The sequence below is a fragment of the Xiphophorus couchianus genome, chromosome 13, assembly GCF_001444195.1.
Source record: "Xiphophorus couchianus chromosome 13, X_couchianus-1.0, whole genome shotgun sequence".
NCBI lineage: Eukaryota > Metazoa > Chordata > Actinopteri > Cyprinodontiformes > Poeciliidae > Xiphophorus > Xiphophorus couchianus.
Window position 1 is genome coordinate 11,386,814 of NC_040240.1, and position 16,122 is coordinate 11,402,935.

General features: G+C 35.1%; 2 protein-coding genes and 1 long non-coding RNA gene across 7 annotated transcripts in view; 2 read left to right on the forward strand and 1 right to left on the reverse strand.

Annotated features, from left to right (window-relative positions):
* Positions 1-1,454: 1,454 nt before the first annotated feature.
* LOC114155419 (uncharacterized) lies at positions 1,455-6,373 on the reverse strand. Of its 2 annotated transcripts, XR_003597741.1 has the most exons (3): positions 6,267-6,373; positions 1,617-1,767; positions 1,455-1,549 (listed from the first exon to the last, which is right to left on the reverse strand). It is a non-coding gene; the product is annotated as an uncharacterized LOC114155419 (long non-coding RNA). The 2 variants fall into 2 exon arrangements; XR_003597740.1 differs by lacking the exon at positions 6,267-6,373 and having other exon boundaries at positions 1,617-3,557.
* Positions 6,374-7,449: 1,076 nt separating this feature from the next.
* The window catches only part of aunip (aurora kinase A and ninein interacting protein), a 954,922-nt gene continuing 946,249 nt past the window's right edge, over positions 7,450-16,122 (forward strand). Inside the window, exon 1 of the mRNA XM_028036566.1 lies at positions 7,450-7,518. The gene's annotated coding sequence lies outside the window, so the exon portion shown is untranslated. The remainder of the gene's footprint in view (positions 7,519-16,122) is intronic.
* Positions 12,742-16,122, forward strand: part of LOC114156217 (uncharacterized) — a 41,916-nt gene continuing 38,535 nt past the window's right edge. For all 4 annotated transcript variants that reach the window (XM_028036508.1, XM_028036510.1, XM_028036509.1 and 1 more), the window contains exon 1: positions 12,742-12,926. In XM_028036508.1, coding sequence (XP_027892309.1) covers positions 12,903-12,926 — 24 coding nt within the window. In that variant the 5' untranslated portion in view covers positions 12,742-12,902. The remainder of the gene's footprint in view (positions 12,927-16,122) is intronic.

Below are 16,122 nucleotides of genomic sequence, written 5' to 3' on the forward strand. Positions count from 1 at the left end.
AATATTGTAGCGCTCCATGTATGTAAATGTGATGGTCATGTGCTTCACAGTCATGTGTGTGTTGTTTGTCAGTAAAAGAAAAAAGCTTTGTTCTCTCTCAGGATATAACTGCGACATATAAAAGTGCCCCACTCCACCATTGGGTCCAGGATTTAAAGTGTTATCAAAAAAAAAAAAGGCTTCTAGCCATAGTCAAAACTCTGCCTTTTCCTTGGATAAGTAAGCATGACCTTGTAAAGTGCCTCATGATTTATTTACTGATTTTCTGCTAAAGCAAAAAAGCTATGTCTCCTAAAAGTTTTTTTTTTTGTTTTGTTAAGACTTCTTGATTAGGCTAAACTCTATGAACAAGACAAGGGATGAAAACATGTCAATCCACCATTTACAAAGTGCAGCCACCAAAAACTATTTATTCAAGAAAACTAAAAATTGCATGCATTATAGTAGAATAAAGTCAGAAAGATGGTATGATTTCTTCTTGTCAGATGTCTGAGAACTCCCCCCCCCCAGAACTTAAGCAGTAAAGAGTGCTATGCTAAACACCTAAAAGGTTATTTACACATTAAGAATTGGGCATGTGGCTTTGACATGAAAATGTCTTATCACAAATATTTGTGTGTTTTTGCAGTTTGACATTTCTTTTCCGATCAATCACGGATACTCCCTGTTCAAGTTATGAACACTACAGTGATTATAATAAATCTCATATTAAAAGTAACCATATTTTCGTCATTGTTTTTCTTATGAATCCGTTAGAGTATAAAATGTAATCAGAAGTGAATAAGGTAACTTGATCTGTTGGGAATGTTGGCATGAATATTGCTTGTTTATACCATCTTGTCAGTTTACTTTCGTATATATAACCAAATCTTTTTGGTTAAGTCGTTTTAATTCTGGAATAGTCACATGTCCAATATTTCACTGCTAACTTTGTCTAAAAACTTTGCTACTCTAGCCACAATGTTGTATTTAATCACAAGGAAATTGATGAGCCTTTTTGTTTTTTAAAGTGTAATGTCAATTGTTACATAACACCTGATCATACTCGACCACTTAACATGTATATTATATTATGTTACATATTCAGGAGAATGGCGGTGCTAGAATGGTGATGCTGTTGAAGAAAAGTGAAGAGACTGAAGAAGCTCTGGCGAGGTCTTCAATTAGTTTATTGAAATATGCATTTAATTTTTAAATAAACTAAGCTATTTTATTATGAAAACAGCAGGTCAGGGGAGACTTAGGAGAGCCAAGTGGAGCTTCAGGGTTTGAAGATATCAAAATTATATTAGTTATTATAGAACTAGAAAGGAGAACAGGTGAGGACTGATGTCAGGTTGATTTTGTTTAATGTTTCAATATTTTTTTTCATTATTTCCACACTATGGGTAATGGTTATGATGACATGATCGGCTCTAATCTTTTGACCCACATGCAGACTCAACAAGTCCAAGTCTAGGAAAAGGGATTTATTAACAAAAGATTGAACACAACTGACAGGTCCACGTAGCGTCTCAGGATAATGGAAGTGATCCACAAACGGCGGCACCTGGAACAGAGCTGTGTTATTGGTGGTCAGAGGTGAGTTGATCTAGATGCAAATAGGAACTGCTTACTCGTATGACGATTCTGGTGAACTGTGGGGGAAGGTTGTTCTGAAACCCGTGTGGAGTTTGGTGAGGGTAATGTGAGCCAAAGGTCCAGATGGAGTTAAATGATGGCTGGGAATGGGCAGAGCAGGCAGGCAGATTCTTCGCACGTAAGAGACTTGGAGGGTGAAAACAGACGGACAACTAATCCTGTTAAATGTTGTAACTGGATGATGTCATACTGCAGCATACGCAGGGTGCATGGTAAGAAAAGAGGCAGCTGAAATTCAAAAAGTTAAAAGTGATAAGAGAATTACTTATGCTGAAGCAGGGAGAGAAATAAAGAATAATGTTAATGATTCAAAAACAAATTATGAAAGGAAAAGAATTGCAGACAATAGTCAGTGTAATATTACATTGGAAAAATTGATTCCTTTTCTTGCATATATCATAAATTGCTCAGAACAAGCAAGAACTAAAACTGAAAAAATAAAAATCATAGTAAAGGCAACTACAAAGTTTTTTTAATGTCAAGGATTTTATCTTGGGGAAAAAATCCGTGATGAACTTAGACATGGTGAAGGATCATCTGAAGCTGAGGCTTCTCAAATCGTCACATAATTCTAATATTACAATGAAACGCTCGCAGTCTAATAGTAAATGGTCAGGAATTTAAAGGTTTCAATAATAATCTAAATACAAAACCTGATGTAATATGCATTCAAGAAAAATGGCTCAAACCGTCATTACAGTTTAGTGTTCATAGTAGAAGTTCTGCAGAGCTGTGATTCTTGAAATATGCTGTCTCCTTTTAAAGGGGTGTAAGAGGTATCTGTCCAGCCTTATGCCTCGACACACACGCACACCTGGACGCAGAGGGCAGGGGGTCACCGCTGACCCCCAGCCCTTATGTCCTGGACACACACACACACACACATACACATACACAAGCACACACAGATGGCAGGGGTTGGGGAAATCCCTTTCTTTCAGGGCCTGGGGCTCAGCCCTGCCACACTCACACACCCATGGAAGCTGAGACATACCTTAGCTTCCTGAGGTTAGTATCAGAAAGCTGATTGTCTTCCTGATACAGACCTCTAGTTTCATTACCTCTGTTTAAAACTAGAGGTATTAAAACATTCTATTTAAATATGCTACATTGTATATTATGTAATATTCTGCCTAGTGATTAACTATCACTAATTGCTTTTCATACTTTAATTCCCTCACAAGTGGTCACATGTGCGCACGCAGATGGCCTGCTGTAGATCTTGAGAGCTGATAATTGATGAGCATGGTAACCAGAAGTTGCGAGGATGAACCTTTAAATTGCACCTACTGGATCTGTAGAGGAATATGATTATATTCATAGTTTAAAATTATGTTGTTTGGTGGGTTCGCACTAAGATATGTTTTAACCTAAAAGAACTGTATTGTGTCAAATGGACTGGGTCAATCTGAAGAAGCGGAAATACTCTTTATGGAGTTGTTTTTTACTGAGGAAATCTGGCGCCGTTACAGGTCAGTTTGACCTGAATAACTTGGAACTCCCTTCACTTCCCTTTTCTTGCTTGCAAAGCATAAAATTGGACCGAAATGTGATGGGAGGAAAGCTGTTTAGACTGATAAGGATAACATATGAGTGATGGAGTGGCTTGTTTACCACTTTTGAAACGGAGCAGATGTTCAGGGTCAATAGGTCAGAAGATTCCCAAAGAAACTCCAGTACACACTGTGATTGAATGAGTTTACTGACGGGCCGGAACCATGTGACCACACATGCAGGAAATCAGCCGACACAAATAATCAGACTTTACTTATTTTATTCTTTCTTAGCGCTAGAAAAGAGGGACGCTTACCCTCACAGGCTAATTTGTTGTGGAGTGAATATAACCGAAATTATACAGCATCTGCTCAAACACGGAAGACACATTGCTTATATCCTAAGGTCCGCCTCTTCATCTGCTGACGTGTCACGTCACTTAAGGTCCTCCCAGTGGTCATCCGATGCTCTAAATGAACTAAAGTTAAGTTTCGTTTCTACAGAAAGTTTCCATATAAAACAAAAGGCTTTTGTGTAGAATCTTTGTGTCCGTAGTTTGTGTGTGTGTGCATGTATGGTGCGTATCTGGAGGAAACGTCTCAACACATCCAAACAACTTACTTCCCACTCACATTTTGGTCCAACTTTGTGCTTCGCACGCAAGGAAAAGCTGGGAGGTTAAGTTAGATTGACCTTTAACGGCGCCAGATTTCCTCCGCAAAAAAACAACTCCATAAAAAGTATTTCCGCTCTTACAGCTGCGCCATAGTTTTTAAAGGAAAACATTCAATTTATTCAGCTCCAAATAATATCAGATTTAGAAATTATTGCTGTAGAAATTTGGACAAATGATGCGAATATTAAAATAATAGATTATTACAATCCTTGCAAACAATTAGAAAAGTTAAAGCTTGAAACAATTCTAGAGCCTTGGAGAGGGAAAATAGTTTGGTGTGGGAACTTCAATGCACATAGCACTTTCTGGGGAGATCAAGATGATTCTAATGGAGGAATTTTAGAAGAGATTGAAGAAAAATAATTGGTAATATTAAATAACGGGAAAGGCACTCGGGTGGACTTGGTAAGAGGTAAGGAATGGGCTATTGATCTGACCTTAGTTTCTCAATCTTTTGCTGATAGTTGCAGCTGGAGAGTGTTTAAAGAAAGCACGATGGGGAGTGATCATTATCCAATTTTTGTCAGGATAGGAATAGACACAGAAGAAGACCAGGTAGAAATTGAGGGGAGGTGGAAATTAGGGAAAAGCAAACTGGGATAGTTTTAAAGTGATGAGTGAGGTTAATATGAAATATGTAGATACAAATAAACCGATAAATGAATTAAATTCAGAAATTAGTCAATGTATTATTAATACCACTACTTCTAGGACTTATTCCTAGAAGTAGTGGTATTAAAAAAAAGAAAATAGTTCCTTGGTGGACACCAGAATGTTCAACAGCAATTAGACAGCAGAATAAGGCTTTTAAAACACTTAAGAAAATTATTTGTTTCCAAAATCTAATTAATTATAAAAGAAAACAGGCAGAAGTTAGAAAAACTATATGAAATTCTAAAAGGGATTATTGGAGGAAATGATTCTTTGGGGAAAAATACAGCTTTAGACAGGGTTTGGAATACTATTAAAAAAATGTCTGGAAGTTCAAAATAATATTTCTTCCCAGTAATAAAAGATAATGGAAATATTATAATAGATAATAAAAATAAAGCTGAGTGATTAGTTAAAGGTTTTGCAAAGATTCATAGTACAGAGAGTCTAAATAATAAAGAAAAAAGAGGACGTGAAATAACATTACAGAGAAATATTGAATTGTTTCATAATGATGAAGATTGCAAGGATTTTAATAATATGAAGTTTTCTTTGTTAGAATTAAATAAAGCATTGAAGGATTCCAGTAAATCGACTCCTGGGAATGATCAAATCGGTTATAGTATGTTAAATAATCCTAGTGATATGAGTAAATCTTTAGTTATCTTTAGTTAGTTCACATTCTGTGCTTTACTGTAGTGTCTGTTGTAAATGCATGAATCCTTGCAGGGTCATCAGGACGCAGAGTCAGAGTGAAGGAGAGACAGTAACACATAAAATAGATATTTAAATGTTTGTGACTGAAAATGACAGGAGAATAAAAACCTTTAGGCTTTTTGGCGTCAGTGTTTTCCAACCCTTTGAAAGCCGGGGCTCATGTTTGGTAAGTTATCGAATGCAGAGCTGGAAAGTGAGAGCTAAGGTGTCTGTTAGATGTGAAAAGTATAATTTCTAATTATATTTGTAGGGCAAGCTGTTGCACTGATGCAGAGAGTTGTTCTAGAAGAACAAAACTTGTTTTTTAGATTTTACTTGTGTTGGTCAAACTACTTTATTGAGTTTAAAACTGATGAGTTTTATCCTGTGAGTTGTTTTTTTTTTTTTACTATATCACAATCTGGTAGCTAGCTTGTGTATGCTACCAGAGTATTTAGCTTGCTAGTTGTGAGGCAAATGATAAAGTGTTCAGTCCTGGAATGTCAGGCATTTTGCTGGTTAAAGACTCAAGCCATTTTGTTCAAGAGGAAGTGGAAGATTATGTTTCTTGGGCAGTTTGCCAAAAGAAAATGCCCAAAATAAAACATATCCCCTGGCAGTGCTAGAATAGGGATGTCAAGTTTTTTACTCTCTTAAGCCACCGCAGGCTTTTGCCCAAACTTGGAGAAAAGCTTTCTTCCTCCAAAGAGACGCAGGAACAACTCATCTCAGTGACATGTTTAATCATCTTTTCTTTTCTCTTCTTTAGATGAGGCAGCATATGAATTAACATGTGGTCACATGAGCAGTCTCAGAGTGGCCAACATGCGGTCACATGAGTTGTCACAAAGTAGGCTGAAAACCTACAAACCGGTAGGAGAAATGTTAATTACAGACAACAATGAGTTCATTTTAACTTTAAGTAATTTCTCAATTAATGATTTAATAATTTACTTGTAAGTTAACAGTGAATGAATAAATAAACTATATTCTATATAAGTAATCTGTGTCCAAGTACATGAAAAACATTGCATCAAACAATAAGTCTATTTTGGTCTTCTGAATTCAGTCTGAATCATGTAAACTGTGAATAATGTCAATTTCCTACCAGTGGTGTCTTTGAGAAAGCTTTCAGTTGAGGGTCTTTGTCTGTAGAGAGACCAGGTTACCTTGCAGATTTGGCTGCTGAGCTTGAGCAATGAAAGGGATGGGAGCGCTTGATTCCTTGTGAAGTGTGTGGCAGTTGGGTGGAGATGTTGAATGCATTCAAAAGTGTTGGATTTGCGGATTTAACTTGACACACATATGTAATATATAGCGTAGTTAATTTATTACCAGGGGTGGCATAGTTACTTTGAAAAAGTTACTTGATTACTCAATAAAAAAATTCCTCCATCAGCTAGAAAATGTGCATCTCTCTTTTCCCTCCATTCTTTACGTGTGTGATGTTACTCCCCAAGGAAAAAGACGAAAGCAATAATAAATGTCTTTACTACATAAAAACGACAAATATAGTATCACACATAACTTTAATAGTAATGTGTTAGATTACTTGTTACTAAAACAAGGGGTCAGATTAGAGTTATGCATTACTAACCGGCGTGTTGATGACACCATTGTTTATGACATTTCTGTCAGGTTTACGATATGTTTACGATATTCCCTGTAGCTCAAAGAATAGACTTTAAAATACTGTTAGTTTATAAATCACTGAACGGCTCAGCACCACAACACATTAAAGATCTGCTGTTGTTGTATCAACCTTCCAGACCTCTCAGGTCTTCTGGTTTTGGTTCTGCTCTGCATCCCCAGAACCAGAACCAAACGAGGAGAAGCAGCTTTCAGCATCTATGCACCACAAATTTGGAACAAACTTCCAGAAAACTGTAAAACAGCTGAAACACTGACTTCTTTTCAATCTCGACTAAAAACCCACCTGTTTAGAATTGTATTTGAAACGTAATCAATTACAAATTTATTGATGGAACTTGACTTAATGATTGATTCTGTATTGCATTGTGTTTCTGTGTTTGTAATGATGTAAAGCACTTTGAAATGCCTTGCTGCTGAAATGTGCTATACAAATACAATTTGATTGATTGATTGATAGGTCCCCAACCCCCAATGATACACTCGTTCCTCCCGTCCTGCTTGAAGCGATTCAATTTTATGGCACTAGTGAGGTTCCATAGAGGTCCGCGGGAGGTAGGAGGAGTCACAAGTCAGAGCGCTTAAATATAACCCTGGGCGTTAAATAAACACCAGGGTAGACCGAGGCTTTGCTGCTGGTTTTGTGAGACGGAGTGCGGCAAAACAAAACACATATCAGAGTTGGAAAAGGCGGATTTTGGCATAAACTGGTATGTGAATGGTTTGGTTGGAAATGGAGACAGGAAATGAGGAAGACATGGATTTTGAAGGGTGGACGCCAGTGGGGAGAGGAAGAGGGAGAGGACGGGGAAGGCATAAAACAGATGAAGGAAAGGAAATGGGTGATATTCAAGGAAATAAACGAGAACTGGAAGGAAGTAGTTCCGAAGAAGAAAGGATAGTTAGGAGGAAAGTTGTGAGGGAGGAATTTAAAATAATATTAAAACTTAAGAACGAAGAAGAACAGGATAACATCAGCCCCATTGTGGTGTCAAGAGAAATAAAAAAGAAAATTGGAGATGTTGAAATGGTAAAGATTTTGAGAGATGGAAACCTATTGGTAGTTTGTAAAAATGAAGAACAAAAAAATAAGGCTTTAAATGTGGATAATATATGTAAAAAAACTGTGTTGGAGAAAAAAATTGTGGGAGAAAATAAAAAAACTAGAGGAGTGATTTATGGGATCCCTCTAGATGAAGATCTTGATAAAATTAAGCGAAGTATTGTAGGAGCAAAAGCAAATAACTTGAAGAGATTGTCAAGAACAATAAATGGAGAAAGAGTAGGAAGTTTGTCAATCCTCATTGACTTTGAAGGGAAAGAATTGCCACAAAACGTCAAAATAGGTTATCTTAGTTTTCAGGTCAGACCTTATATCCCTCCACCACTTCGTTGTTTCAAGTGTCAAAGATATGGACACATAGCAGCAGCTTGTAAAGGGAAACAAAGATGTCCAAAATGTGGTGAAGATCACAAATTAGAAGAATGTAAAGAAGAAGCACAAGAAAAATGTTGTAACTGTGGAGGGCAACATAGAGTTACGTATGGAGGATGTGAGGTAAGGAAGAAGGCAAAAGAAATTATACAGATTAAAACAACTAAAAACATTAGTTATGCGGAAGCTGTTAAAAATGTGAAGGAGCAGACAACAAGAAAGAGTGAACAAATAGCGAGCCAAATCCCACAGCAAAACAAAGTACAATCAGAAGATAATATCACAGTATCAGTAGAAAAACTAATATTATTTGTAGCATATGTTATCAACTGCACTGACCAAGCCAAGCATAAAACTGAGAAAATTAAAATAATAGTGAGAGGAGCTGAAAAGTTTTTGGGGTTTAAAGAGGGATCATGGGAGAACATAAACAAAAAGCTGGAGGTAGATGGTAGATCAGGACCACCAGGTGAAAATGATTAATGCTAATATTACAATGGAATGCAAGAAGTTTAATTGCTAACGGACAGGAACTTAAAGGTTATGTTGATAGTCTTGAGGATAAACCAGAAATTATTTGTGTTCAGGAAACATGGTTAAAAACAACATTAGATTTTGTGATTAAAGGATATAATAGTGTTAGAAGAGACCGACAGGAGGAGAGAGGTGGAGGAGGATGTGGAATATTTATAAAACAAGGGATACAATATCAGGTATTAGGGAAAGGGAAAGAACTTGAATATATTGTAATTGAAATATGGGAACAAGAAGGCAAATTTAAAATAATAAATTTTTATAATCCATGCAAAACATTATCAATTGAAATATTGGAGGAGTTAACCGAATATTTGGAAGGGAAAATAATTTGGTGTGGGGATTTTAATGCAAATAGTACATTGTGGGGTAAAAGTAATGATGTAAATGGACAGGTTATAGAAGAATTAATGGGAATGAAAAATCTTGTATGTATTAATGATGGGAGGGGAACAAGACTCAATGTAAGAACAGGGATGGAATCAGTTATTGATTTAACAATTGTTTCAGATGTTTTAGCTGGTATTTGTGAGTGGTTCATTGATAAAAATTCAACAATAGGTAGTGATCATTATCCCATTATAATAAGAGTAGGATTAAATTTAAATAAGAATATAAAGGTCAATAAAAAACTGAATTTTAATAAGGCAGACTGGATTAAATTTAGATACTTGAGTCAAATAAATTTAGAGAAAGTAGATATGACAATGGATATAAATGATATAAATTTAGAAATTAGTAAAATAATTATGGAAGCAGCAGATAATTCTATAAAGAAAACAGGGTGTAGAAATGATAAGAAAATGGTGCCATGGTGGACAAATGAATGTAAAAAAGCAATAAAGTTAAGAAATAAAGCATTTAAAGTACTAAAAGGTAACCCAATTTATAAGAATTTAATTGATTATAAAAGAAAGCACGCAATGGTAAGAAGAACTATTAAGAATGCTAAAAGAGAATATTGGAGGAATTTCTGTAGCACAATAGGGAAAGAAACCAAAATAGAAAAAATTTGGAAAATAATTAAAAGAATGAATGGCATAAGGAGAGAGTTTGAATATCCTATATTAAAAATGGATAATATAAATATAGTAAGAGATGAAGATAAAGTTGAAATATTGGCAAGAACATTTAGTAAAATTCATAGTTCAAATAATATTAGTGAAGAGGGAAGAAAAGGGAGGGAAAATACAAAACTTAAATATAAAGAGTTAGTAGAGAGTGTTGAAGAAACGAATAATCTGTTAAATGTTGAGTTTACAAAAGCTGAATTGAAATCTGCACTCAGGAAGACAAAAAATACAGCACCAGGTAAAGATCGGATTTATTATAGAATGATAAGACAACTTAGTGAAAAATCAAAAGACATAATATTGCAATTATATAATAAAATTTGGGAGGAGGGAAAACTACCATTGAACTGGAAGGAATCAATTATAGTACCAATAGCAAAACCAGGAAAAGATAATTCAAACCCAGAAAACTACAGACCAATAGCTTTAACATCCAATGTATGTAAAATAATGGAAAGAATGATTAACAATAGGATCGTATATTATTTAAATAGTAAAGGATATATATCAAAGTTTCAGAGTGGTTTTAGAAAAGGGAGGAGCACTAATGATTCAACGTTATGTCTAGAGCATGAAATTAGAAAAGCACAAGTAAATAAAGAAAGTGTAGTGGCAGTATTTTTTGACATAGAAAAAGCATACGATATGATGTGGGTTGAGGGATTATTAATTAAATTATATATGTTGGACATTAAAGGAAAATTATTTAAATGGATTAAAGACTTTTTAACAAATAGAAAAATACAAGTTAGAATTGGTGAAGTGATCTCAGGAAAATATAAAGTAGAAAATGGAACTCCGCAAGGAAGTATTATAAGTCCATTATTGTTCTTAATTATGATAAATGATGTATTTAAAGATATTGGAAAAGAAATTGGATGTTCACTTTTTGCAGATGATGGAGCTGTTTGGAAAAGAGGGAAAAATGTAGATTTCATTGTAAGAAAATTACAAAAGGTTATTATTGAAATAGAAAAATGGGCGTTGCACTGGGGATTTAAGTTTTCAGTTGAAAAAACAAAAGTAATGATATTTACTCAGAAAAAATTAAACAAGGAAATAAAATTGAAATTATATAATCAAGAATTAGAGCAAGTAAAGTGTATAAAATTTTTAGGAATATGGTTCGATGAAAAACTAAAATGGAATATTCATATTCAAAAAGTGGTAGATAAATGTAAAAAAATCTTAAATATTTTAAGATGCTTGGCTGGCAGTGACTGGGGAGCAGATAGAAAATCACTAAAACAGATTTACACTGGAATGATAAGATCTAACATAGACTTTGGTTGTATAGTTTATGGTTCAGCAGCTAAAACACATCTGGTCAAATTAGACATTATTCAACACCAGGCATTAAGATTATGTACTGGAGCATTTAAAACCACACCAACAGCAGCAATACAAGTAGAAATGGGAGAAATGCCATTAGATTTAAGAAGAACAAAACTAGAAATAAATTACTGGTTAAATGTACAAAGCAATAAATTTGATCATCCAACTAGGGAAATTTTAAGTCCATGTTGGGAAAAAGAAAAGAAAGAAATGAGGAGTTTTGGATGGACAATTGAAAATACAATAAAAGAATTTAAAATGAATAGTTTAGAAATAAGTCAAACACCAATATCAATAACACCACCATGGATTCTACCAGAAGCAACAGTAGATATGTCAATAATGGAAAAGAAACAAGATAAATCTTACATAGCAGATAGTTATTCAGTACAGATACATTTAAACAATTATTATCAATATATGCAAATTTATACAGATGCATCAAAAATAAATGGAAAAATAGGAGTAGCTTTTGTAGTACCAGAATTCAATTTAAAAATGGGAAAACGAATTACAGATGGATTATCAGTATACACAGGAGAAATGTTGGCAATATTATTAGCTTTACAATGGGTAGAAGAAATAACACCATTAAAAACAGTGATATGTTCAGATTCTAGCTCTGCACTATTAAGTTTAAAGAACACTCAATCAGATAGTAGGATGGACATTTTATTAGAAATATTTCATACATTATTTAGGATACAAAATATGGGTTTAATAGTTATATTTGTGTGGGTTCCAGCACATATTGGGGTTGAAGGAAACGAGAGAGCAGATAAAATGGCTAAGAGGGCAATTCAAAATCCTATTGGTTTTACAGTTAAAACAAGTAAATCTGAGGCAAAGAGTATGGTTAAAGGAAAACTGATGGAAAGATGGCAAAAAAGGTGGGATGAAGAAAAAACAGGAAGATGGTTTTATAAAATTCAGAAAATAGTAGGAGAGAGAAGAAATGGAAGAAGAAATAGAAAGGAGGAAAGGGTGATAACAAGATTAAGATTTGGACATACAGGACTTAATTATACACTTTTTAAAATAAAAAAGCATGATAATGGCAAATGTGATTACTGTGGAAAATATGAAACAATAGAGCATATTATATTAGAATGTCATAAGTATGAAAGAGAAAGAAGATGCATGAGAAGAGAGTTTGAATGTATTAAGGAAAAGATTAATTTATTAGATATTTTGAGGAAGAATTTGGGGAGTAAACACATACAAATAATTATTAAATATTTAAAGACAACTAAATTGTTTCACAGAATTTGATTATAGTAGGTGTGTTTGTGAATATGTGCATGATCTAGAGAGGTATAGTATAAAGTTAAGTATAAAAATGGATGAATGTGTGTGTATATATATATATATATATATGTGTATGATTTATTTATTTAGTTTATTCATTATTGTTATTTGTAGGAGTATATTTAAATTTATATAAATAGATAGTCCATCTCGAACCACACTCCATACCAGTAAGTGGCGGTAATGCTACTTAAAGTTTGTTGCCAACCGCCAAAAAACTCAAGAAGAAGAAGAAGAAGAAGAAATAAACACCAGATCGGGGACAGTCACACATCATCTGGATGGGAACTACAAGGAGATTCCTTTCTGCTGGGAAAGTTGACGCTTGTGGTGAATTCCTGCAAACTCATTCTGGAAAGTGCGCCATGACTTTTTAGGTTTGTCCACAACGCGAGTTGCTTGCTCGACCATGGAGTGCAGCCTTTATTGCCAGGTGGGTGACTTCGTTCAAGACCGTAAAAACTTTCAACCTTTTCGTTCGCCAGTGATCCGCATGGCGGCGGTTAAAATCTATTATCAGGCCAAGAGCGCGCTTTTCGGAACGAGTCATGGTTTAACCGGATCAAAATACACTGACGTTAGATAAGTCACAGTATTTGAGCTTCTCTTGTTAGTTTTTTTTTTCCGATCGCAATTGGGGAGAAAACGAGTAAAAGGAGGCATAAAGTATAATATAACATAGTTTTCACACTATTCCCAACATGACGATATTTAGTCATGTTGGGAATATATGACAGTTTTTATATTTTCGAAATGAGCTTTGAAATCAATATTGGTTACATTTGTAGCCCGCCTACAAAGGGGTGGTTGTTTCTATTTGTTGAGTCAGTGAAAGCCTCTTCTCTGTCCCGTTTGATTCCACTTCCTTTAAAAAACAATAAAACACACACACACACACAAAACCCTCCTGAAATAACTACTTCTATCGATATATGTAATCGTCATATTTTGGAAATGAGCTTTGAAATAATCAATATTAGTAGTTGCATCTACAACGAAAAACAATGCGTGAAGCGTTTAACCTAGAAGTAAAAAAAAACAACAAAAAAAAAACAAAGCACAAGCTTTGTTTTTTTTATAAGAGGCGCGGTTCAATAAATGTGATTCAGGAAGTAACCTCAGCCATGTGCAACTGTTATTCCTTGGTTTGGTTATCGGTCTAAAACACGCAGTTATGATGAACCCAGGATCAAGTTTCTTTCGCTTTAGCTGTTAACGGAAAATGTTATTGATTGTCGTTCCTTTCACAACCCATATCCGGTTCCTTTCTGCAAGACTGAACGGAACTAGCAAAGTCTGAGTGGAGTTTTAAACATGAAATTGTGGATGAGACTATGTGGTTGTGATTTAAAAATAAAGCAATATAGGCTTTTTTTTTTTCTTTAAATGGAAAGATAAATTGTCTTAACACAAGTTGGCAGTAGGTTTTCCAAAGCTTACTTTACACATCTGAATCTGTGGTTTCTTGGTTCCTTGCTGTAAATAAACTCAAGGTTCATCTTTGATTAAATGTAGGCTACAGCTGTGTCTTCTACTAAATATAGCCAAGCCATTTCCCCAATTTATCTTTGTCGTACTGTACTGGTTAGACTGACATTTATGTTACAAATATTCATCTACCCATATCTAGAAAAATTAGGTAGAGTTTGTAAGAGTATATCCAGAGTTTATCAGCCTCTTGTTTAACAGTTTCATCCATTAATATGTCTGTACACCCATTAATTCCTTGGAAAAGAAAATGGAACTAGAGAATTTCTGTTTTATTTTATTTTATTTTTTCAGTTAACAACATAAGCATATTGTGAATTATTTGTCAGTACTGTCTCAGTCACCGTTTGAAATGTGAGCCGTTACTATTGTCATCTACTCGTCTCTCGATCAAGAAGGAGAAACTGGAGGTGGGAAGAATTTTTGTATTGCCTTATTTTTCTGTTTAGTTAATGGAAAAAATATTTTTCTTTGTGTGTGCGGGCATGTACGTGTGTGTGTAAAGCATTTCAAACAGGAAGGAGCTGAGTGATTGGAGGAGGGGTGCATTTCTGGCACTGACTAACCCTATGCATACTCATTCCTCTGACATCCTTAACCCAGGCAGGGGGTAAGAGGAGACAAGAGTAGTTGGTGGAAGTAGAGCTTTTATATTCACACCAAGTGTGTTAACAGCTACTTTTCGCTCTCTATACTATGTATATATTCCTTTATATACATAGTATACATGTTTTGTCAACTTAATGATGACTACTGTCCTGAAAATACAGCCTCTTACAGAAGATTAGATTTGCTCTTGGGGATTGGAATTGGACATTACAGTCACATTTTTAGCTAACGGTTTTGGCAGAGTTGGGGAAACTTCCAATATATTTTCTGGTATGTTTCCCGCTGCAAAAATCTACCATGTTTGGGGTTTTGCAGAAATTGGAAGGGAAGTGGGTCTTGGCTATAATTTTTTTTAATACATGTGAAATATTGCACAGCTAACCATTGTGCAGGCAGACGTACTGCTTCTTACCCCCTGGCTGTTATTGGACCAACCAAAAAATTGTGCTTTGTGGAAAATACAATACAATACAAACTGAATGCTACTGTTGTAGGTTGTCTGTGCTTGAATGGTGCTTTCCTCCTGCCAATTAGATTTTGCCTATTCCTTGTAATACGTTAGCTTGGATGCTTTACCCTTTTTGCTTTTAAAAATTAATCATGATCAATAAAAAAAATGTTGAAACAAATTTACTGCACAAATATTCACCACTTCTAGAGTGTTGACCTAACTCAACAGAGATCCAGTCAATTGGTGCTAGTCATCTCACAATGAGTGAACTGTAGATTATGAGTGATTGTCTGGAAGGTCCATTCATCTGTTGAATATTCATGGCTACCATTTCAGTATGAAGACAAAAGAAACACTCCAAGCAAATCAGAGAAAAGGTTACTGAAAAGTACAAGCCAGAGGATGGATATAAGGCACTTAACATCCCTGGGAGTTCAGTTTAATTAATCACAAAATGGAGGGAATATGTAGCCTAAAGTCCTCACAACCTGAGTGACCATACAAGAAGGAGACCAGTGAAAGAGGCATCTTATGGTGAAGGAGTTTCAAGCTTCGATAGCTGAGATGGGAGAAACTCTGCAGGCAACTGTTCCCTGGGATTGTCACCGGTCAAAACTTTGAGTGAGAAGCAATCCACTGTTGAAGAAAACTCATGTCAAGACTTGAATAGAGTTTGCCAAAGAGACTCCATGGTCAAGAAAGTTCTTTGGTCTTTTTTCCCGTCAGACAAGATGCTGCAAACAGGAAGGGGAACTGAGTCTCCAGGGTCGTTGCACAACCATGGGCTGAAGAAGCATATGATCTGAAAAAGAGGAAGAAATTGCTTGGTCCCCTCTGCAAGAGATCTATGACATAAGAGAATATTAATTTTTAATCAAGACAACACCCTGAAGCGTCCATCTAAAGCTACACAAAGAAAAGAGAAGTTACGGAAAAAAACAACTTGGATGTTCTGGAGAACATCCAAGACTGAGGTCAAAGCCCAGACCTCAATCTGATGGAAAATTTGTGGTATTTTGGTTAAAAATGCCACCAAAGCCAAATTCTGTTGATCATGATTGGTTTGTAAAGGCAAAAAGGT